Below are 24,288 nucleotides of genomic sequence, written 5' to 3' on the forward strand. Positions count from 1 at the left end.
TGGAAGTTCGGTTGTGGATGCTGCACAAAGGCTGGAAACCCAAACAGTATTGCAAGGTTACAAGCCTCGTGTCCGAATTCTATTGCAAACACGACTTAGTGGGCTAAAACCATTGTTGTGGGGCCACAAAGACTGGATTGCTTTCTGTTCGCAGATTTAAGCTCTGAAGTAATTGTGCATCGTGTTGTGAAGCCGCTCGACCGATCTAGACATTCATTGTATCTACTCAGACTCTCACTGGAGTGCCCTTGCTAGCATGTACGTCCAACTTACTTCGATGCCAGCTTTTCGAGGATCTTTCTCTGCTTGTTGGTTTACATGTCACATGAATCTCGACAAAAGCAGGATTAAAAATAGTTTCCGAAAGACTTTCACGACATCAGAATGCAAATCGATCAGTTGAAAGATCACAAATTGGTAACAGTTCAGACAAAGGTTGCTGAGACGTCAGAAAATCGACGGGCACAATGGCAATCATCAAAAAAAAAAAAAATCAAAAAATCAAAAAATCAAAAATCAAAATCAAAATCAAAATCTCGGAACTTCATTCACTTTGCGAAAACGACGGACGAATTACAGCGAGTGCTCTAAACTGGTGTGGATCTAGAGATTTCGACACTGGCCATCATGAAGGGACCCACTCCTTTAGGATCGTTCGTCACAATGGGCTCACTGATGTAATACTCGAAGGTTCCATTCCGGTAATGAGTCCCGCCAAGCCCTCCCACACTTGCAATTCTTGTGTAATTCAACCCTCCGTCAGATAGTTTCACAGCGAAGTTCTTTACGATGCCCTCATAACCTTTCTTGGCGGTGGCTATGTACACTGGAGATATGTAGCCCTTTCGCGCGCCTTTCGCGTACGAGTACACGAACATGGAGGACGCTGAGGACTCGAGGTAGTTCCCTTTCTTGTTTGGTTTGTCTAGCACCTGCCACCATAGACCAGTTTTTTGATCTTGCACCTTCTTCACGGCTATGGCGAGGCGGTTCACAATCGCGAGGAGCTGTACTCGCTTGGGGTGGTACATGGGGAAAAAATCAAGCGTATCGACGATTGCCATGAAGTACCACCCCACAGCCCTTCCCCAGAACGACGGTGACCGGCCCGTCTTCGGATCCGACCAGTTTTGCACACGTGATTCGTCATAGCCGTGATAGAGCAACCCGGTCTTTGAATCGCGAGACCGCAGCTCCATGATGATGAACTGCTTGGCAATGTCACCAAACGCATTGTATTCGTGAAACAGCTTCGCAAACTCGGCGTAAAAAGGCTCCGCCATGTAGAGGCCATCCAACCACATCTGGTAAGGGTAAGTGAGCTTGTGCCAAAAGCCGCCCTCGTGCGTGCGAGGTTGCTGGCGGAGCTGCTCCCGCAAAATCTGTGCCGCTTTCTTGTATTTATTGTCTTTCGTCCTCTCGTAGAGACTGAGCACTAGCCTTCCTGTGAGAATATTGTCCAAAGTAAATTCCGTGAAATTATAGTTGATGGTGCCGTTGTTTGCCACGAACCGGTCCACCTTGAACTTAATGTATTCAAAGTACTTTTTGTCGTCTGTTGCTTCCCAGACAAGTTCTATTCCTCGCAAAAATACGCCTAGCTCGTACTGAAACCTGTCTTTAGCAGGTCCGGTAACAGCCCAAAGGCTCATGGACGTTTTAGCCATTCTCTCCGCTAGTGTCAAGGATTGCTCCTTATCGATGTCCGCCTCGAACGACGTCACGGGCAGCAACGATCCCAGGCACAATATCAGCACCAGAACCGCCATCGTTACGAATGATCCACATGTTGACCTCATTTCCAGCGCCCCTGATTTAATCATCTCCTGAAATGGTGATCGACTTCAATACACAAAGTTAAACTCTCTAACTAGTCGTCAAAATATATTGCAACTGCTTTGCAAACCACGACATGATTCCCAAGCTAGACGTCGGACCTTGAAACAAACGCTCACTGCCAGATGAACGCCAATAGAATGTGTAGTGCATAATCCTCGGCTGCAAATGCTAATTGATTCTAATATCGATCTACAACATCAGCGGCTTCTCAATCGTAGCAGTGAATTACGCAGCCATCAATCTTCCGATCTCCGATAACATGCGGAGGGTGCTATTCACCAACAGTATTGCCGGAGATTTTATACCTTGCAGGCTAGAAAGGTCGTCAAAGTGAAAGAGCAGCTCGTCGCACTTGCCTTGATCTTAGCAACTCGCAAAATCGTCCGGATCGATTGAGGATACTTGTGTCAACGACTCTGCGTCATCAGCCTGTTAATTAATCTTCCTTGTACTTTCGGCTATGCCATTTGTTGGACCTAGTGAGGAGGCGACTCCCCCGAAATAGCTTGTGATTTGACGAAGTGTTTACTATAGAACGGGAGATGACTTTCGTGCCAAATCTAAATTGCCAGTCTTCCACAGTGCCTTAGAGAACACAATGTAACCCATCGCGGTCGTCGTCGATCTCTGTTGAGTACATTTCACAGCTGAGATTGCCAATTCATTCTACACACATTGGGCTCCTTGTTGGTGTCTCAGTACAAATTTGTCTCACCATGAAATCATTGGAAACGCGTCCCTGAGAATTCTGCGGATCCTGAGCCTCGCGCGTGCGCCTCCGAAGTGTACAACCCTTTCGTGCTCTGTCGCACCTAGATTATACCAATATAACCAGTTCTATTACAGCATTCTTGATCGTGTTACTCAGAAGCTACTGTTCAAATCCAAATCGCAGTTACTGCATATACTTCGAACTTTCAACGATACCGATCTACTTGGACCGAGTCAACGGACAATAAAATTACAACATTGCAACAGACTGAGCTGCTGTTGCATTCCAGCAGTTTTACTACGCAACCTGAGTCCCGAGAAGTCCAGTTCTAAAACCCGCTACAAGTTCAAAACGGTTTAGTTAAACGCTTCAAGAACTGCTCGGTGATGAGTCTACCCATGAAAGAGCTTTTGTTTGTTTTCCAAATGCAACAGATTCGTGTAACTTCTGGAGGATCTGAGCAATCTAGTCAAAGCAGCAGATTACACACCGCCCTTTACTACACTTGAAGTTGTCACACAACCAACTAACGTTACATGTTTCTAGCCTGTGACTGATCCATGTCATTACTTAGAGACTGATCCATTTGCTATTCTTGGGGCTTCGAGATCGGAAGCTCTACGATACTATATTCAAATTCCAAAATACTCCAATTCAACAAGTTCCATCTTCCGCCACAATCATCGTCAAGAATAGATTCCCTCAAGTTCCCACCTGATTATGGGTCCTGAGCACCGGAATTGCAGCACAACACGACGCCAGTTATGTCTACAAACGCTGCGGAATCTCTTGGAATGATGCTTCATTCAGATTCCATGTTGCTTGACTAGCACTATATCTTCGTAACTTGACTCGTAGCAAACACCTCACACTGCTGACTTCGTCGTGTATATCTGGAATTTGACACAGAAATTCAGTAGGTAAATAATGTCTTTCTTATCAAATATTTCCAAAGCTTTTTTAGACATAAGCTAAATCTATGAGTGCCATAAAATTCATTGTATAGCTATTAAATCTTCTTTTAATATTTTTTAGAACTAAAAAATTATTACTGAGATATTGTACAACTTGGACTTTTTTTTGACATGGCTTTTGTGTCAGCTAATATACAAAAGCAAGACAAACATTATTATTAACATTATGAATAGTACTTATATTCTATGCTTGATTCTAAATTCTCTATTTTTTTTATATTTTACAATGACTATTCTAATTTTCTACTATCATAGGACTAATTATCTTCTTTATTCGTCTTATTTTATTGTAAGATGTATATATATATATATATATATATATATTATTTTTGTTACTTTGAAAATATTATGTAAATTTATATTTCCAAAAATTTAACAACACTAGCAAATAAAAAATAAAAATATATAATTTTATAATATATAAAAATATAAATATAGATATATACAATGAATTATTAAAAAAATATCAAAGTTATAGATTATCTTCTTCTACAATAGAAATTATTTTACATTTAAAAATCTAAAATTATATTATTTTAAAAAATACAAATATAAATTTTAAATAATATAGACATCAAAAATTTAAAATTTTCTTTTTTAGATTATTTTTAAGATAAATATATAAAATTATTCTATTATTTTATAATTTTTTTTATATAAAAATCTTGAATATATTAAAATTTATTTAAAAAAAATATATAAATTAATAAAAAAAATTGATGCTTGTGATACATAAGAATTTTTTTTATTATAACTATAAAATTAAGTATTTAATAATAAAAAATTCTTTTAAGATCTTTATTACCTCAAGTAATATTTTTACTTCAACTATATTGTTGCAATTGTTCAAAAGCCATAAGTTGTCATTTTTTCAAAGTACTTATTAAGTAAGTTTATATGTACTACAAAAAAATATGAAAAATATATTGCTTAGTTTGCTACATCTTCAATTATTAAATTAACTTCTTGATTCTATTTTATAATGCTTATATCAAAATAAAAATAATAAAATATTTAAAACTTCAACTATAGATAAAAAAAAAAAAAAATTACACAAAGTAAGAAAGAAGAAGTAAGAAATAAAATAAATTTTATTACAATAACAAGAAGATTATGGCTAAGTAACTTTAGTCTTCCCTTCATATATATTGCTTGCAAGGTTATAGCCTTGTGGTATAAGTTTCTAATATCTTACTACATAAGCCAATAGAAGTCTTAGAAGTGTTTTTTGTAAAGAATTTTCAACTAAGCTACTAATATATATATATGTATATTCTTTTTTCTTTCTTTCTTTTTTTTTTCTAATAGGACTTCACTATTAAATTATCAATTATTTATTTATTTGTTCCTTAAAGAATCTACTAAATAAGATTTGTGTTTTTACTTTTCATAAAAACTAATAAAAATATATAAATCTTTATATGTAAATAAAATGTACAAGTAGAAATATCAAATTTTAAAGGTTGTTGTATAAAACATCACATTGATTGTTTTAATTATTAGTTATTTATTAAATAAAATAAATAAAACTCTTGATTTTATATAAAGTATTTTTTTTAGAAGTAAAGTATATTTTAGTATATAAAATGTGTATATTAGAGGATATTTTATTAATTGTTTTTTTAATATTTTTATTATTTTAGATTTTTTTAAAATCTCAAATTGATGCTTATTTGTAAAGACTTTAAGCTTTAAAACATTCTTATTTAAATTAAAAATATTTAAACTTATAAAATACTAAGCTTGGATAGTATAGATGCAAAAATTAATAATTAATTGGAAGAAAATTTTACCAATATGCTTTTGTGAAATTTTATTTTTATTTTTTTTTAATAATTTTTAAAATTTATGTATGGATTCTTAAAATTATTTTGTGCACTAACAACAATAAAAGGCAACCATTTTTTTTGGTTTTTTTCTTTATACATTTTTTATTTTATATACTTATATTTAGTTTTATTAGATTTATTGATATTTATTTATACAACCATAATAGTAGTAGCAATAATTGCATATTGTATTTATTTACAAATGTCAGCTAAAATACAAATAGAAATCCCCTAATTGATGAATATTTTTGTTTCATATTGATCTCATAGGATTTATTAATGTTATTTCAAATATAATTTTATAATGAATTCAATAGACTTTCACAATATTATAATTATAAAATGTGGTTCCTATTTAGTTTCTTATTTAATCACATTTTATAGATTCAAGATTCATCACTTGCAACAATCTCTTAACTTTTCATAATCACTTCCATGTTCATAATTAAACAACAATTTTGCAAAACAAGCATCTAATTTGCATTGTAACAAGTCTCTGAAACATTGGTAAGAGAGGTGCAAGATTAAAGACCTGGGATTTTTAAAAGAAAACACACAAAATCATATATGAGCAATTTGGCAGGATTATAAATTTAAAGTTTATTAAAATGTTTCGATGCAAGAAGCCATTAAATTTTTTTGTTCATCCATTACCAAGTACCAGTTGGGCACCCATTCTGCCAAGGTAGAAAACACAAAGACATTCTTATGTTTTGTTGGCAATATGTTTTGTTGATTGAGTCTCAAGAAAAATACTGTAAATTTGGAAAGACACTTACCCCATTGTTCAAGAAGAGTATGGACCAGATTTCAACACTAGCCATGGAACCATCTGACTTTCACTGCATACAATGGTCACTCACATTGGGTGGAAAACATTAAAAAAAAACAAGGCCTATCTCAGAAGGCTTTTCTATACATGATATCCTGCATACAATATATGTTTTATGTCTCTTATGATCTCTAGTTCTCCAATCCTCTTCTTGTTCATGTGGGTTTTGGTTCACATGCAAGACCTCTCTTCACTGGAGCTTGGCACATGACATGAAAGCTGCAGTCTACTGCATAGCTCTGCAGACTTTTGTTTCATAAAGCAATTCACTAGTTGACAACTTGAGCCAACAAAGACTTCAAACATACTTTTATCCTCAAAGGCTCTCTCAGAATGATGAAGTTTGCACAAAGTGGGCATTCAAGCTCATCAGTGGATAGTAAAAAGGATGAGTTAAGGTAGCCAACCCATTTCTGATAACTTAAGTATTTCAGCATAAATGTAGTAATGGTTAAAATGAAAGAAAAATATCTCAGGTGTTTTGACACAATTTGATCTGAAAACAGGATTTATTTAAATGTTTTAGTTGAAGATTCTTTTGATTCAAATTTGACATATAGGCATACCTAATTATAATCAATAGTGGATTACAAAATTGAGAATCCTCCTTTCCCATAATCAAGAAGTGTGGCACCTAATTATGTTATCAAGGTTAACTTAATTTTGTGCTACCTACAAATGTTAATGTGTGGATGAGGAAATCAGAGTTCAACCAGCTCCTGCTGAACTTGAATTCCACCCCAACTAGTTAAGAACTGCCATCTAAATCAATACTCACCCACTTGAAGCTCGACTGACATTTTGGTTTAGTAGCAGGATTCTTGGGATTGCTTTGAGGTGGATGATCGCCATTCTAGTTAGAAATGGATGAAACATCGGCGAAGCATATTTTGAAGTGATTGAGAGAGTTAGCTGGGATTAGGGTTTATTTGCGGTGTTTTTGGAAGGAGTGCGAGGAGAAAGTATAGTGAATGAGGGCGTCGAGGATGTGAGTATCAGGGCCAGAAACTGAAATGGCCGCAGGATTACACTACGCACTAGATTGTCTGTTAATCGAGATTTCGTGTTGACATATTTTCTGCAAGTGTGAACAGTGGTAAATGCAAGGATGGTGGAGCTGCAGAGGGAACCCCAAAGTATTGTACTGGGGCGTGGGTTGCATTTGGAAATGTACGCTGGCAGTGCCTCCTTCTCATCGCGATAAGATCATGGCAGAGGGGGAGGATTTAGGCGAGAAGGCTAACGATAATGAGGAGATGTTGGAGCCGGCGAGGGCTGGTCTATCTTTTACCTTACACACCCATATTTCATCCGTGATGATGATCGCCTTTTGGTAGACATGGAGATCTAGAGTTGTCAGAGCTTTTCGCAGCCCATCATATTTCTATAAATATGATTCTAACGTACTCACATGACTCAGGTGGGGTGGTTTCAGTATGTACTCCATATAAACTAGTCACAATTTTGAAGTCATAAAAATCTGTCATGATTTGCCTCACGTACACCAGGATGTTCTCTCGTATTAAAATGAGTGGCATTTTGGCTTGTTTTCCAAGATGTTAGCATACTGGAATGTTAATGATTGTTATCAGACAACATTTTCCTGTACTGTGATCATGTCAGAGATGGTTAAAATCCAGCAGTTTTTACTTTTAGATGTCCCAATGTCGAACCAGCCCTCTGTTCAGTGGACCAAGAATATACATGCCTGAAGGTTTTACAAATTCTTTTATTGGCGTTGCAGGAAAAATGCAGGGTTACAGAGGAAAGGTGCGTTTCGAGTGCATTCAATCAGCACTTCTTTGCAATCAAGTTGTTGTGGTGATGAAGAGTAGAGCGCGCTATTCTCAGGACGTTGAAAGGACGTGGGAGCGATAATTTCAATGTCTTAATGGTTTGCTTTGGTTAAGTAATTGATGAGGTTCGTGGTATTGCAGGCAGCGGCAATCGCAGGAAGAAAAGTGTAGTGTGCATTGTTCCAGGTCACGAAGTAGGACAGCCCGAACAACTATTTTCGAGGTATTACTCTTGGGTCTACTAATTGTTTGTTTGTTTCGTCATTATTAAATGTACAGTGCATATGTTGATTTCTAGATGGATAGGTTGTTGAACGAGTATGGGTAATCGTGTGGTTAGTTATAATTTAGTCGTGAATTGACCAACATTGATTATTTTTTGCAAAGTGGATGTTTAGTACAATGAGTAACTAGCAAACAGGATGAGATTGTCGTTAGTTAAATTCATGCTACTATTGGAACATTTGAACTAAATAGCCCTGTTGATTAATTTCTGCGATTCCTGCGTGAATTAATTGTAGTTCTTAATTTCTTTTTTTGCATTATCAAAGGCTGAGCCTTTCAAGAGGAAAAGAACGTAAACGAGCGCGCCTTGGCTCTTACTTGAAACTTGCATAGAATGGAATTTGTGACAGTATTTAATGCTATATGTCCACTCTCAAAAGTATACTCTGCCTAAGAACTGTCATTTTCATTTTGACAATGACTTCTCCCGCGAGCAAGAGAAAAGCATGGATGAATTGGGACTCACGGAATGGCAGTGTCGATGTTGCAAGATAGTTTTTCGAAGTCGAGAATTCTTGGACACCCATTTTGATAACCGCCACTCTGAGAAGCTTGACACGGTGGTGTTCTGTTGGTGTGCATCGGAATTTCTATTTATTAGCTTCGTGCTTAAAGCTTCATTAGTCTAACATTTTCATTGCATAATGGGAGGCTCTTTTTCATGATCGTTGCTGTTCCTCCAATTTTTTAACGTCTATTTACGAACATGGTTGTCGTTGCAATGAAAGCACTTATTAAGTTCACTTTCACTTGTGCAGCGTTCAAATAGGTGTCTAGCAGATATTTGTGCATTGCGACTATTTTAACAGTTTGTCATCGCAACCAAAGAAGCAAGCAACTTGCAAACCAGCTGTAATGGAAAAGAATCGTCATTCATGTGAGGTAGGCATGTAGAAGGTAGCCCTTACATCTAGAAGCTAAATTTATGGACAATTAACCTGAGTTTTTTCGGTTAAGTTTCATTTTCTGTTACAGAGGTGGATGCGAATCTCTTCAATCGATTGGTTTGTGCGTAATGAGGACCAGTATTTCACGTTGTTTCAGTTGTGGATTGGAACAGGTATTGGCAAATACGTGCCTCAGTTGAACAAAGTCAAGTTGCTCAAAGATAAAACGATGCGAAGCTTCTTACGCTTGAGATTTATATTATTGAGATTCTTGTGAGTCTTTGTCCCTCATGTGTAGCTCACTATGTCGTATTGGATTATAATCATGGATGGTAAATGTTGGTCAAACGGAGTAACTTACAATGTCAAGCAGTCAAACCTTGACACTGCTTGCAACTCTTTAGTCACGTTTTTCTCGTGTTCATTTTCGACTATGGAATTTGTCTCAGATTTCTTTAAGCGGCAGTTTTGCGATGCTCATACTGTTGATTAAGGGCTCAATCGACACAGTTTCTTTGTATTTTCATGTTTGCATTTGCAGTTTGATCTGACTCGTAAACCTCGACATTATGCAAGCTCTGCATTTATGAAAGTCGATCTGATCAGTTCTGTAACAATTGTGTCAACCATTCTCTGATCGGAGCAAAGATAATATGAAATCTGTAATTTCAGAATCTTATACTTTTTAAATTTAACTTTCTCGACGATCTTCGGGACAAATCAACTTTCTTCAACCCAGGCATGTGCTGATGTCAACGTCTTAGTGTGGATTCGAATACTCTATCGATGCCGATTTTTACAGCAAGGTCAGTAATCCTCACAAGGTAAATTAAACAACATCTAATAACAAAAGGACCTGATCCAAGTCCTGACAGCTCATGAGTACACATTCTGCTGCAGACACGCAGACAAGCAACAGTGAATCTCAAGCCTGTAAATCGATCCTCATTCCACTTGGACTCATGGAGAATGCAAAAGAGAGTAATGAAGTCAAAACTAGTGTTTTGACTCGGTTTATTGTACATAAGTGAGCCGAATGGAATCAGGCAACAGTGAGCCTCCAAACTATACAAAATGATGTCCACACCAGATATTCTCCAACGAATCGATCTCGAGGATTGCTTTCAACTCTAAAGCCAAAACTCGATGAAACCAAAAAAAGAAAAAAGAAAAAACCCCTTGATGAAACCCAACCCTCCCGTCTTCAAACAAAAAAGTATACAATGCAGTCCATGGATTTCTCCAACTTCCAGAGAAGAAATTGGATTTAGATGGGAAGGCAAGCAGATACACGGGGGTAGACAACCGCGGCCGGATGCGCCATTATTCTTCTTCCCTTGAGGTGGCGGAAGCAGTAAACAAATGCACCAACAGGCCACTCAAAAGCTGCAGCCACAGCGAAGGCAACAAACCCAAGAGTTGGGTCTAGAATTCGGCAGTGGCAGGGATTGCGGCGAGTCCCGCACTCGAAACAAAGGGGGACAAATGGGCAGCATGGCGGATCTGCTGCGCCAGCTGCCTGAGCTGTGACGGTATTCATACTGATACAACAACAAGAAGTAAACTAGGATGAGCTAGTAGCTAGAGCTGAAGGGTAAGAAGCTGAGATAAGTTTATTCACAAGACTGAACTCGAGGTACAGCTAAAAGGTGCAAGGTCCTGATTGTCAGAAAGCGATGAAAGGTGCAACGTCGATCAGTCGAACGAAATTATGTATGCCACAAACACGAGCGACTTTCGCTCTCTGAGTGCCATGCCAGTAACATGGTGTAGTATAATATTAGCAACAGATAGAGGGATGCAGCAACGGAATTTCCAGGTGGAGAAGCCTGAGACGATCTGAATTATTCTCGATATCCAATAATATACATCGAATAAAAGTTTGACTGGCAGATGTAAACCATATCAGACAATGGCCACAATTGCGGCTTGTAAGTTAATTCATGAGTAGCTGATAAGGTATACTTCTCTTGTTTCCGCCACAGCAAGTACCCGACGTGTCACTTTCCGGGACCAAGTCACCCTGATTCCGTAACCATATTTCTAGCTATGCATTCTCTCGTCTTCCTAGAAAGAGCTGTAGTAGCCTACGTGTAGCTGTGTAAAATGATCTGAGAAGTCCACTACTTCACACACAGTTTTCATATCTTATATATCAGAGTTCGGAATCAGCTTCAAGAGCAGTGCGTCAGAATGTGCCTCAGAATATGCATTCATTGCACATAAGAACAAAATTGTCGCCTTGATCTCGTACTCCAGCAGAGACGACAAAATGAACATCACATACTACACAGCAAGTCTTAAACTCGCCTTCACACAACAGCCAACGACTTAAAGAATAGCAATGTGAAATTCATTGTTCAGCACAGAGCGAATACCCATTTAGAGAATATATGCACAGAATATGGGTACCCCGTTTTTGGTTTGCTTCTCAGGGCCCACCCAATTAATATATGGAGTCAAACAACGAGGGTTGACCATAAGAATCCAAGGGCGAGTTAAAAAAATAGCACAAAAATTATAAATTTGTGACTATTCTAGTTTTCTACTTGTTAGACACACATGTTCAGGCACTTGGTCACAAATAATCCATTTCATTATGCTTCAATTTGCAAAATGGTAAACCACCCTAAGATTGGAAATCTAAACCAGAAGCCTCAGATTCCATAAGCTTTTCTAAACGGAGCAATAATGGTAAGATCTCGGACTTCCTATCTAATTTATCTAGAAGTATAATTATCAACTCTAAAGTTACTGCGAGCTCTAGACTATCAGCTCCATACTCGGTTTCGTGAATTCTGAGCACTCTCTGCATTAGTGTCAAAGACTCCTCACACTGGTTCAACGCGTTCAAAATAGACGCCAAGGTATTACATGCCTCGGCTGCAATGGAATCACAGAGTAAAGGTTAGAAGGTATAATCGACTGAAGGCTCTGAATCGGACCACTACCAAACGTTTGACAATAAGCTCTTTAAAAGAACAAGAAAATGAACCCACTCACCTGTTGAGGGATGGGATGGACCATAAGTCGACTCTCGAATGCGCAAAGCTTGCCTGGCAAGAACCTCTGACTCATCATCTTTTTTCAGATAATGCAATACAGTAGCGAGTCTTATCATGGCCTCGCATGTTTCCAGTCCCATTGGTCCAAACTGGTTTGTCAAAAGCTTGCGACTTCGACGAAGAAGAGGTTCAGCTTGGTCATACTTCTCAGCGTCTTGAAAAGACGAGGCTAACCCTAGCAACGTGGGTGTTAATTCGACATCATCCTTACCTAATTCTTTCTCTTTCTCTTCCAAATTTTTTTTCCAAAGCTCTTGAGCTTCATCGTATCTACAACAGCAAACCAACCAAACTCTCTCCACGTCAGGAAAAAAAATAAAATAAATGGTAAATTATCGCAGTCCCCTGACACTACAGTAGGGTTACATTCCCAGCGTTCTGGACTGCCAACTCGTAAACACAACATTATTCCTGAACCTACGGAAACCTTCGTGAAGGATCCTTAGCACATCTGCAAGTTCTCTAAATTTTTCTCTTTAACATCAAAACGACATTGAACATTGCAGCCCTTAAGTTGTAAGCTACGTAAATTTGACTGAACGGAGGGAGAAAAGATGAAACAATGGCGTACTTGAGAAAAGCTCATGCAGAAAAACCTAGTTCTGTGTGGAGATAAGCCAAAAGTTAAAGACAACTGACCTCTGCAAAGCATCAAGAAGCTCTGCTAAATCCCCACGAATGTTTGCCTTTGACATCAATATCTCGTCTTCATTCTCGGGGAAGTCAGTGGAGCTCTCCACATACTGAAGTCCTTTACGATACAGAGATTCAGCCTCAAGGAATTCACCTGCAAAAAAAACACTCCACTAAATTGCGTGAGCTAATCAAAAGCACAAACGAAATTCTCAAGAATCAAGAAGCAGATTGTCCAGCATCTGAGCATTACAGTCGTAGGAATAGTTAGTACATAAAACAGCGACATTAACAGCCATTATGACCTTGAAGGTAGCCAAGGACAATGAGCACATGGAATTACCTTTCGCCGTCTTCACTCGAGCCACTGAGCATGTTGCACATCCAGTTTGCCAGTGTTCTGGTCCGTACACCTGCTCTGTAATTTGCAAGGATCTGCAAGGTAAGGTTACTCTCAGAGCATGACTACTTGAAGACGAATGTATTGTATTGAAACCATTACTATATACCTGGTATTGTCCAAATATTTTTAAGACATTCTTTGATCCTAATCCACAAAAAAGGCAGCTTAAACTAGCTATTCTGAGAAAAAGTCTTGTTTTATAGCAGTGAAAAATACCTTTTTGTATTTTCCTTCCCAACATTCCTTTATCCATTTTTCGTGTTATGCAATGAATAAGATGAAACACTGACATTAATGGCCAAACAGAACCCTCCCAAGTGTCGTAGTATTGTTTTGAGTGTCCTTCCTACAATTTCTACTGCAGGCTTCTTGGCTGAGTTTCTGGATTTTTAAGCTCAAGGATCTAATTCTCAAACTCCACGTTATTAAAGTACAGTGACTAAATTGATCCAGGGTAAACCACCAGACAATTAGAGTGCAGAACCACGTACCTGAGTAAAGCGGCCTCCGCTTCATCAAACCTTTCAACCTCCAAGAGTATATGTCCCATTTCAGCAAGAGGTAGTGCCAACTGCTCGTCATTGGGGCCTGAAGTTCTCTCAATAGTTGCCACTACTCGTTGAAATGTCTCAATTGCCTTTTCCTCCTCGTCATTCTCAAGATAGGTGGCGGCCAGTCCCATCAACAGCCGAACAATCAAAGGACTGTCTTCACCTATCCACAAAATACATACTTCAGTATTGGCCAATAAAGAAAAGCTCAAAAAGTGAGGATCCAAGCCTTTCGAGCAAGTTACTATAATATTACCGATCCTTCTGCTTCAAAGTGGGCATAAAATCGTTAAAGGCTTACACTTGGGCATAAAAAGTCACAAGAGGATGAGAATAAATTTTCTTTTGCTGCATAGATTACAACCAATTTTTCTAAATGATAAAATTCAAAAGCGATCAAATATCCACGCTTGATCTAAGTTAAAAACATCAAGCCTTAATTGAAGTGTGCATAAATTACCTAAGGTATTCTCTTGAATTTGTAGACTGCTTTCAAACGCAGGAACTGCTTTACCAGATTGACCTAGGGCTTTGTACATGTTTCCCACATGACTCAGAATATTCTCCAACATAGCCACGTTTGTTTCTGTTCCTGAAGTTTCCAATATTCTCTCTATCTGAAGTGGCCACCAATCCACATTTAGTAGTTGGAACATACTCATTGCTTCAATACAAACTTCTAAGAAAAAACACCAAGAATTTGGTTGCCGGAAGAAGCACAGAACACCAAAGTTCATAACAACTAAACAGTTTCATGATATACTTGGGTATGTGCCATACGTAAATCGTGATGTAAACAAATACAAAATATATAAAAATAAATAATCAAACAAAGATAAAGAAATAAATCTAACTAAGCATGCTTCACAAACCTGCTCAAGGAGCTTCTCAGCCTCGTTAGTGTCACCCAAGCTTAAGCGAAGCTGGGCCAATATGTCCAGCATGGCAGCCTGCTCTACACCGGGAGGCACTACATCTCCAAGAGAATCAACAAGAGCATCATAATTCTCTTCGACTATTCTTCGTGCAGTTTCTAAATCTCCTTCCTCTATTATCCTGTTCACTTCAGAGTAGAGCTTTTGAAGTTCATCTTCCATTTTGTTTGCACCGTCCATCATTACCTTCATCCCACTCACCTTCAAAGGATTTCTAAACCATCGAAACGTGTGAAATGTTAGATAGTCCTGAAATTTTACTGAAAGAGAGGTTCTTTCATCAGTAATACACCAGCTATATGAAAGTTCCAGCTATGGCGAATCTAGCAATGTCTCGACCGATTGTTTGCAGAACTGTGAGACAATATCGAGTCTAACGCAAGCTCTTGAAGGATTCGCTCCGCTGACTCATCATCATTCGTAGCCATAGCCTTTGCAAGTCGCTCGAATTGGCTCTTGAAGACTTTCTCCACACGCTGGCCCTTGATTTCTTCGTCGTCCTCGTAGGTCTCCACCTCCCTTATCTTTGCTTCTATGTCGCTTCAAAAGCCCAGGTTTCACGACAATAATCAATACGCTAGAAAGGATAATAATAATAATAATAATAATAATAATAACAATAGTAGTTTTTAAAATAACTTGTTAACACTTGATTATCTAGAATATTACTCAACCCACCTGCTCCTACACCCCGCATACTGGCAGCATACAAGAAAAGTAGGAGATCTTACATGATCTGATTGTCAGCAGTTGACCCATGTCCAGAATGCGCAAATCTCCTATGAATATTCCCGAGCCTGAAGAACATTCATTGTAATTCGGGTATTACCAAACCGTAGAACTAAATAAGGCGAATCACCCGCCAATTTCCACCACAATTAGATTCATGAGAAACCGCTTGACCACAAAGATGTGTTAGACAAACCATAAAGAATCGACAGGCTTCATCACAATGTAAAGATTATCGTCCAGTTAAATCCAAAGATGCACAATTCAGCGAAGCAAATGGTTCAAGGAAAATTTATCAGACTTGCCATGCCTAGTAATAACTAATATAATAATAGGACCACCATAGCGAACCAGAATGTCTTAACTCGGATTATCTCACATGGTCGATTCCAAAACTATCTGCACTTAGGAAAAATGCGACTGACCTGCTCCCTGAAACCTTGAAGTCTGTCACCTTTTCCACTTGAAGACGATTTGATATCACCAATCTGTTCCAGCAAGCTGTGGATGAAACTTGTAGTGTACAGTCACATATTGAGGCACGCTGATTCCAAAAATTAGCTCCATGCTCCCCTCTGCAAATCAGAAGCATCTTTACTTTATCACCACGCTACCATTTGTGATTCTCCTCACCCCACTTCGCCAGTTCATGATAGCAATGCGCGTAATCGGGATATGAGAATATCATCAGAATGTTCAGGGAAAAACTAGAAATCACGTGAATGCGTAAGTGCAAGTCCAGCTACAGTGTAAACCTAGAGATTGCAAAAGCGATGAAAGCTGAACATAAAGTTATTAATTAAAGTATAGCTTCAACTGAAACATGCATCTTGTGTATCATCATATAAAGTATTTAGACGTCACCAGTATGAAGAGAGTGTTAAATTTCAATCACTACCTTGCCAACTTCATGTCATCAAAATAGGAGGTAATTCAAAATAGCAGTTCTAAGAAACATGCGTCCTACTTGCAGTGTATAGCAATAATCGAACTGGAAGTTTTAACTTTTAAGACACAGACACAAACACACACACACATACAGACATATATGTATATATATATATATATATATATACATACATAGATACATATGTGTGTCTGTGTGTGTGTGTGTATGAACTGTAAAATTGTGAAAATAATCCTGAATTATGCGACCATATCTGAACCGAGACTTCCTGCCGTCTCATCGCGTTTGAAAAAAGAAATGACAGCGAAAACTCAATCGTCAAAAAACCCGTAAAAAATCAAACAAGAAAACTTGTAGCAATTAAATTTATGCCAGTTTTCCCCTCTGATTAATTTCTTTGTCAAAACCAGAAATGTCGACACGGACTTCACAAAGAAAACAAGACCCCACTGAGCCTTATTCCAATGCCTCCTGAACCACGATTCTCAGAACTTTCACAATCCGAATTCAGAAGATAAAAACTAGAAGCGAACAACAAGGTTTGTACCTCTGAGACACGACGAAGGACGATGGCTTGAAGCAGCACAACAGTGCCCTCGCCATGGCACACACACAAGATCACCAATTCACACAATCCTAGTGATGTGCTCCTCAAATTCTTTCTTCCTGCTACGTAATCCAGCTGAAGGTTCCAAAATGCAGGGTATTCGTCACCGTCCTCTGGTTTCTCTCGGATCGATTTTCGAGGTGCTCGTGCTGGTCGACGACGGCAACCGATCGAGCACAGCAATTGCAACCTCGCCGGGGAGCTGAGCCAGGATTTAAGGTTTTAGCCAGACGGGAGAGACGAAGTTCCCACATGTGTGAACATGTTCTCACATGTTCCCTATGTCCCCAACCATGTATTGGGCTTCTTCCCTTGCGTATATTCATAAATTGCAACTTGAAAAAGTTTAGCAACGCTATGATCTTGTTCATATTTATGGTTACATTTTATTGGAAGAAAATCCAAAACTATCTCAATCTTGTATAGTATTAGAGCGTTTTTCTAACATGAATTTTATTTTCATTGAAAAAACTATCAACTTGTGCTATAAAGCCACTGCCAATACATTCTTATTTTTGTGAAGAATTTGTGTTAGGTACTTGTTAAGTGTTGTAGTTTTAGTAAATTGGATATCATGCTCAATTTATCTTCTTACTTTATATGTTTTTGGTCTTAATTATTTTTAAATATTTAAGTCTATTATTGAAGAAATCAAAACTTTTGTGTTTGATCAGCTACTATACAATCAATATTATTTGGTTTTGTATCATATAAGTATATTTAATAAATAAAAAAATATTAATAATATAATACATATATTTTTTCTTACTTTTTAATTTAAAAATATCATCTCAATAAAAATCAAATTATTACAATGAAATTTCAAATTTATACATTAAAGATATGAAGTTTTTATAAAAGATACATACTTAAGGATAATTTGTATTTAGAAGAAAACATAAGTAGCTTCACTTTAAAAAAAATATATATATTTGAAATTAAGAAACTTCTTTAAGTTGGCTTTATATAGAATTTTATTTTTACACCTATTTCAAAGAGATAGTTAATAAGTTTTTTAGTGAATCTACAAGAGTTGGAATTCAATCTATAAGGGCTTTAAATTTTTTGCTAATGATAGAAAGGACTTAACCATTGGAACTATGAATTATTAGAAGTAATGATTAAAGTTAGCTTCTCCTATGCCAATCTCCTTGTCTCTTATGTTGGACCCAATGATGAGCACGTTGGTAAGAAGATCATAGAAGGTGCCATCATTCACAAGTGCATGGACTCACACAATAAAGGAGCAAGAACCATTGATAGGAACATACTTCCATACAATAATCAAGTATTACAAAATCTTAAAAATTTATCTTGATTTTTAAATCTTTAAATTGTAAGTATTATTTATTCATATATTTTATTATAATATTTAATATTTTCTATATTAAAAAATTAGAGATACATATATGGTAGATATCATTGCATTTATAAAATTCTTGCTTTAGAAATCCTCTTCTAAAGTAGTCTTTGCTACATTTTGTTCTTTTGGCTCCAAATTGTACCAAATCTTTCTTTAAATATCTTTGTACTTATTTAGAAAGATGCAAAAACTTTTTCTAGAATTTCCTTGCTAGGATTTGCTTCCACTAGACATTCTTATAGAAAAAAGTTGTGAAATTAGATACAAATGAATTTAGTTGAATTTCCAATAGAAATTGTTAGAATTTCTATGCTACAAAAGGGTTACTTTGTCTTAAATTTTGACAACAAATAACAAGCTAAAGAACTTTTATAACTGAGTCCCCTCTAGTTTATAGCATACAAGACTTATTTCCATTTTTAATGACCATAATTCAAACCAAGCTTAATACAATGGATTCATATCCTTCTTTAGATGCACTTCTTTAAATTAGATGATATCTATTCCAGATGGAGCCTTACCAGTTATCTATTCCAAACTCATTAAAGTAATATGGATAAAAAAATAAGACTCTTTGTATTTTCATCTTTATTTTAGATGTTGTCATGATGCACTCAATTTAAGTGCATCAAAAATATTTAGAAGGTAATTAATTTTATTTATAGGAAGAAAAGAATATAATGCTAATATATTTATAAATTTGAATGGAATTTAAAATAGGAGATTTTTGGCTTAAATGAATTATTTAAGCTTTAAACATATTATCTTTTAAGATAGATATTCAACTCTATAGTGATTCAAGGCAGATATTGGGAGAAAATTAGGACATGAATTTTGGCATCAATTGAAAATTCTTTTTTCTTTTTGCTTAGGTAGGAGTTTGTGAGTCGGTAGTGGCTAGAGTTTTCAAGGTGGCAAGTTTTAAGATTAGTTTGGAATTTTTAATGCTACTTACTAAATTTTCATCTTTTTTTATTATAATTTAGAAAAAAGTTAGATCTTATTGTTAGCTTTTCAACAAGCCTTAGCATACAAAAAGAAAAGTTGGGCCAAAAGAGAGGTCACTAGAGTTTTTAGAAGAGTACAATGACTCAAAAAACTATTTTAATATTGACATATTTTGGAAAGAATGGTATATTACAAATAAATTATAGTGAATAATAACATGTGGTTTATATAGCAAATAAAGTATTCTTTTACAGCTACCAAATGAGCTTAAGTTGAAATGAATCTATTGAGTAATTGTAGAGCTATGACCAATCCAATTTAGAATAATATTGAAATATTTTTTCGAGTGTGGTATCCAACTATATATTAATACTTTGTAGGACCTTTTTTGGCCTTAATAATTGCTTTTAATCTCTTAAATATACTTTTTATTAACTTTTGGCACAAAACTGCTTCAATATTATTTTATTCCACAACTATTCTTTTTCATAATTTCCAAACTCCTTTTGGTTTTATCTTCTAGGTGTTGAGCTAACACTTGAGGTGCTCCCAAAGATGTTTAATGGAATTAAGATTAGAAGATTAGGTAAGCCAATTTTTTACTTTAATCCTATGATGATCAAACCACTTCCACGTTAATTTTGAATTATACTTGGAATCATTATCTTGCTAAAAAAATCACCTCTTCCTTAGAAATGTTAGATTCTTTAATGCTAGGAAGTAATTTTTTTTCAAGAATTTCTACAAATTGCTTGGCATCCATCTTTCCCTCAATCTCTGCCATCTTCCTAATCCCATTCCATTTTATATAATCCCATATTATTATATTTTTATTTCCATGTTTAATTATTTCTTGGATCTTTTTGTCAATCAAAGATTGACCCTTTTGTTTTTACACCCACTTTTTGCCATATGAACCAAATCTGTTGATTTTTTATTTCATTTGATCAAATAACCCTCTTCTAATCCTCCATAGTCTATTCTTTATACTTCAAAGCAAAATTCAAGTATTATTTTTGATAGCAAGTAGATAGTAGTGGTTTTTTTTTTTTTTTCACCATGGCTTTCATATTCTATTTCTTTAAAAAATTTCAAATGGTTTGAGTTGAAAAAGGATTATTAATAATATCTTTAAGGTTTTTTGCAACCTCAACAACATTTTCAGCCTTCTCAATGTTGATTTGGCAAATGATTTTTCTTTTATCTATTACAGTGAGCTTCTTTGGTCTGCTTAATTTAAATTTCTTCCTTTTAAAAGTGATCTATTTTATTAGTCTAGAGATAATAACTTTACTATAGCTAAGTTCAAAAACAATTTGGCTATAAGATTTTTGAAATGAAGAAGAGCAGAGGTGATGTTGTCTTAGAGAGAGAGGGGAATGAGTTTCATAGTTGTTCAAGGAATTGTCAAGGACACAAGAATCTCATAAAGAAACATATAAAGATTAAACACAAAGAATGAGATTGATAGCAAAAGTGGTTCGAAAGACTCTTATTTATACTATAATAAAGGTTACAAAAATTTATGGTACTTTCTATAAAAGTTTTCAAAAGTCTAAAGAAGCGTTTAGAAGTCTAAAGAGACTTTTAGAAGCCTATGGAACTTTCTAAAAGATTGTAGAAGATTCTACAAGTATTTAGAAGATTTTAGAAATTTATAGAAGATTTTAGAAGGTCTTAGAATGTGATAATATGGAATATGTCCATGCTAGGAATTGTGATTAAGAATGGTGCTTTTATAATTACTAGTAAGTATTAATAATATCATTAGATTAGTGATAATATTATTATAGTAAATTTGATAATGATAGAATGTTATAATATTGAGTAATTCAAAGAATCCAAAAATTAGACACTACATTCAAAAAATTATATCAATATTATTTTAAATTAGATTGATCATAGCTTCACTATTATTTAATGGATTCTTTTTAACTTGGGTTCATTTTATGGCTATAAAAGAGTAATTTATTTTCTATATAAACCACATGTCATTATTCACTACAATTCATCTATAATATACCATTCTTCCTAAAATATGTCAATATTGAAATAATTTTTTGAGTTGTTGTATGATCTAAGACTGATTCAAGATTTTTTGTGTTATTTTGTGCTTTTCCTTCTTTTTGGTTTTAAATTTTAAAAAAAGATGGATCTTAATTTTACCTTTTCAATAAGTCTTAGCATGCAAAAAAAAAATGTTGTGACGAAGGAGATCCAAGCTAATTTATAGACGAGGGTTTTGAAGTTAGCAGCTACAATAAGCAGCCAATTTTTTTTTCTAAGTTTGGCTCTCATTTTCTAAAATTATTTTTTAGTGACTTTGATAATTCAAAATTTGTAACTTGAGTTAAGTTAAATAAGCTAAACTTTATCTACATTGAATTAGTAATAAATAAATTATAGATATTTTAATGAAAACAAAGTTTGAATTTGGAATTAGAGTTAGGAATTAGATACATCTTAGTATAAGAAAGAAATTAATCAAAAATTTGTATTCAACCTTTGGACTATTATTTTTATGATTAAGTTCAATTTGACAACATTGTATTTGTTACAACTTACTTGCAAAGACTTCATATTCTTTTAAGGAAGCTTGCCCTCTTGACATAAATTTGGTTTTTTTTGAGAGAATCCTTGAAGCAATTGGTAGTACAAGTGGAGCAAAATGGAATTATAGAGCTAAAGTATAAGTTTAGAGCATGAAGAGGAATTTAAGAATAAAAGGAAGAAGTGAGAGATTTTTGACATTTGAAGATAATAGGTGATTTTAGAAGGGCTGATACAAGTAGCACTAAAGAAATAAGTACCAATAATTTGTTCTTGGCTTTGAATATGTTCATTAAGAGACAATAAAAAGTACAAGCAAGTAAGAAAAAGGTGACCAATATATTATAAGGTATGATCAACAACCATAGGAGGTTTAATAGGAGGAACATCACTAAGTTTCTCTATACATATGTATGAAAGACATAGATATATTAAATTCTTAAGTCTCGTTGTAATCTTAATTTTGAATTGGCATACATTTCTGAAATTAAATAGAGGGTGAAGGATATGTATAGAGATGATTCAAAGACTTGAAGTGACTTTAAAGATAAGTTGAGAGATGAATTTGTTGATGAAGATTCTGATAAAGTCACGAAAAGATCATTTTTGGAGTAAGCTAAATAACAACTAGTGTTATATTACATATTGTTTTGTTTGGAAATGCACTAGATATTTTATTGTGGAAGGTGAAATTGTGTTTTACATATATGTAAGAATCTTTATATGTTTCACCCTTATAAGAAGAATACAATTTGAATTTTAATTCAAAAGTGCTTAAATTCAATACAAAGTATTCAAAAACACTCTTCTTACAAATTTTAACTATACATAAATTCCAATTGCCTTATTACTTTTATAATTAGGCAATTTTGATTTTTTTTTTTTAATCCTTAATCTTAATAAATAAGTTTTAGCAAGTTATAGCTCTTAATTTAACCTTCTATTTAGAACAAAATTTTACACAAAAATGCCACTACAAGTCTTCTATGTGTTCAATAAGAATTCTTTCTAATCCAACTTAAAAATCATAAAAAAATTCCTAAAAACCACACTAATGTTATTTGGCCGCCAACTTAAAAGTTGATGCAAATGTTCTAGCAATGATTTTTCCTTCTCTAATTGTTAACTTCAACTCAAAATTCATATGTAGCTTGATCTTTAAGTCCTCTAACATCATGCCAAATTTCACCTTGATCCAATTAAAATATCTTTAAATATCATAGAAATCTTATCCAACCTCAAACTCCCAACTTCTCATACATTCTTGTACCAAAACCTACATATCATTCAATTGTACTATTAGATTCTTACAAATTTTTACATATACTTAGTACACCTAGTTTACCAAGTAGTATTAAATTTTGAACTATAGATGTGATATCAATTTCACAAACTAGCCGAGAGTGCTAGCCTTGATTGTATTGCATAAATTCCAAGTTGCCAATACAAACCTTGACTTTGAACAATAATTTCTAAGTCCAAAAAAATCTTACAAAATAAGCCTTATGTCTTTGAAAGAAGCTCTAAGCTAGCTCTCAAATTTTAATCTTTGATCTTTGAAATGATTTCTATTTTGTCCTAGGTCATTATTTTAGTACCTAGAGATTTGATTTTGATCCTATCTTATAAATAGCCAACCTTCAAGTATCAATCTAACCTATCCTAGGGATTTTTTAGTCCAACCCTATCTTCAACTTAACTTTAGTATCAACCATGCTAATTATTTATCTCTTTTAACTTGATTTTACTAATTTATGGTCTTTCTAAGGCAGTAAAAGAGTCTCTATAGCCTAGAAGATAAAATTACTAATTAACCTTTAACCTTCTAACTATTAAGACAAGAAAATAAAATAAGAGGCTTTTATAAAAGCCATGTTTAAATATCTTGAATTATTATTAAATCAAGATAATTAAATATTAATTAAAATTTTATTTTTGATTATATTTTTACTATATAGTTGTATTACATTATGACATTTGAGAGGTCTAGGATCTCCAACAAGTTTTTTAAGGAGTTTAAGAAAAAATTCTCTCAACTTTCATTTTCAAAGATATTTTTATTAGGTGTAAGGAAGATCGAGTTCTTCTTGCAAGCAGTGGATGCAACACTAGAAGATATGCTTTTCATACTCTTGGTTGACAATTCTATTAAGGAAGGTTTAACTAATGATTAAGAAAGAATGGAGGATGTGGTATTATGTGATAACATGACTATATGGTAGAAAAAATTAAAAATAGATGTTATTATAAAAGAATCTAATAAAAAGATGCAATAGAAAAATAATAATATATTAAAAAAATATAATAAAAAATAGAATCTTAATATTATTTTTTATAGAAAGAACTTCTATTAACTTTGTAGAGGTATAAATGAGCCAAATCAAATTAAATGAAATTAGAAATTGATATTAATATATCTAAAAGAGATTTAATAATAGATTAA

The 24,288-nt window shown here is 34.8% G+C and overlaps 4 protein-coding genes and 1 long non-coding RNA gene across 8 annotated transcripts; 1 reads left to right on the plus strand and 4 right to left on the minus strand.

Moving 5' to 3' along the window:
• Positions 1-522: 522 nt before the first annotated feature.
• Positions 523-2,840, minus strand: LOC112286097 (uncharacterized). 3 transcript variants are annotated; one of them, XM_024527673.3, is made up of 2 exons: positions 2,145-2,840; positions 523-1,826 (listed from the first exon to the last, which is right to left on the minus strand). In XM_024527673.3, exon 2 carries the CDS (start codon positions 1,821-1,823, stop codon positions 588-590), a length of 1,236 nt encoding a protein of 411 aa, XP_024383441.1. In that variant the 5' UTR covers positions 1,824-1,826; positions 2,145-2,840; the 3' UTR covers positions 523-587. The 3 variants fall into 3 exon arrangements, with proteins under 3 accessions (XP_024383441.1, XP_024383442.1, XP_024383443.1); XM_024527674.3 differs by having other exon boundaries at positions 523-1,842; positions 2,145-2,833; XM_024527675.2 differs by lacking the exon at positions 2,145-2,840 and adding an exon at positions 1,938-2,138.
• A 4,272-nt stretch (positions 2,841-7,112) lies between these two features.
• On the plus strand, positions 7,113-9,674 carry LOC149988451 (uncharacterized). Its single transcript, XR_016504459.1, has 5 exons — positions 7,113-7,606; positions 7,931-7,956; positions 8,124-8,205; positions 9,026-9,149; positions 9,328-9,674. It is a non-coding gene; the product is annotated as an uncharacterized LOC149988451 (long non-coding RNA).
• A 450-nt stretch (positions 9,675-10,124) lies between these two features.
• Positions 10,125-11,056, minus strand: LOC112286013 (uncharacterized). Its single transcript, XM_024527503.3, has one exon. The coding sequence runs from the start codon at positions 10,692-10,694 to the stop codon at positions 10,422-10,424; it is 273 nt and encodes a 90-aa protein (XP_024383271.1). The 5' UTR covers positions 10,695-11,056; the 3' UTR covers positions 10,125-10,421.
• A 672-nt stretch (positions 11,057-11,728) lies between these two features.
• LOC112286012 (uncharacterized) lies at positions 11,729-14,933 on the minus strand. Its single transcript, XM_024527502.2, has 7 exons — positions 14,679-14,933; positions 14,267-14,423; positions 13,747-13,969; positions 13,196-13,287; positions 12,859-13,006; positions 12,158-12,489; positions 11,729-12,037 (listed from the first exon to the last, which is right to left on the minus strand). Exons 1-7 carry the CDS (start codon positions 14,931-14,933, stop codon positions 11,784-11,786), a joined length of 1,461 nt encoding a protein of 486 aa, XP_024383270.1. The 3' UTR covers positions 11,729-11,783.
• Positions 14,934-15,061: 128 nt separating this feature from the next.
• LOC141045710 (uncharacterized) lies at positions 15,062-17,166 on the minus strand. Of its 2 annotated transcripts, none has more exons than XM_073535914.2 (4): positions 16,925-17,166; positions 15,896-16,045; positions 15,473-15,538; positions 15,062-15,281 (listed from the first exon to the last, which is right to left on the minus strand). In XM_073535914.2, exons 1-4 carry the CDS (start codon positions 16,978-16,980, stop codon positions 15,065-15,067), a joined length of 489 nt encoding a protein of 162 aa, XP_073392015.1. In that variant the 5' UTR covers positions 16,981-17,166; the 3' UTR covers positions 15,062-15,064. The 2 variants fall into 2 exon arrangements, with proteins under 2 accessions (XP_073392015.1, XP_090108592.1); XM_090252466.1 differs by having other exon boundaries at positions 15,896-16,107.
• Between the last annotated feature and the right edge of the window lie 7,122 nt (positions 17,167-24,288).

The sequence above is a fragment of the Physcomitrium patens genome, chromosome 8 (assembly GCF_059467195.1).
Source record: "Physcomitrium patens ecotype Gransden chromosome 8, ASM5946719v1, whole genome shotgun sequence".
In the NCBI taxonomy this organism is placed as follows: domain Eukaryota; kingdom Viridiplantae; phylum Streptophyta; class Bryopsida; order Funariales; family Funariaceae; genus Physcomitrium; species Physcomitrium patens.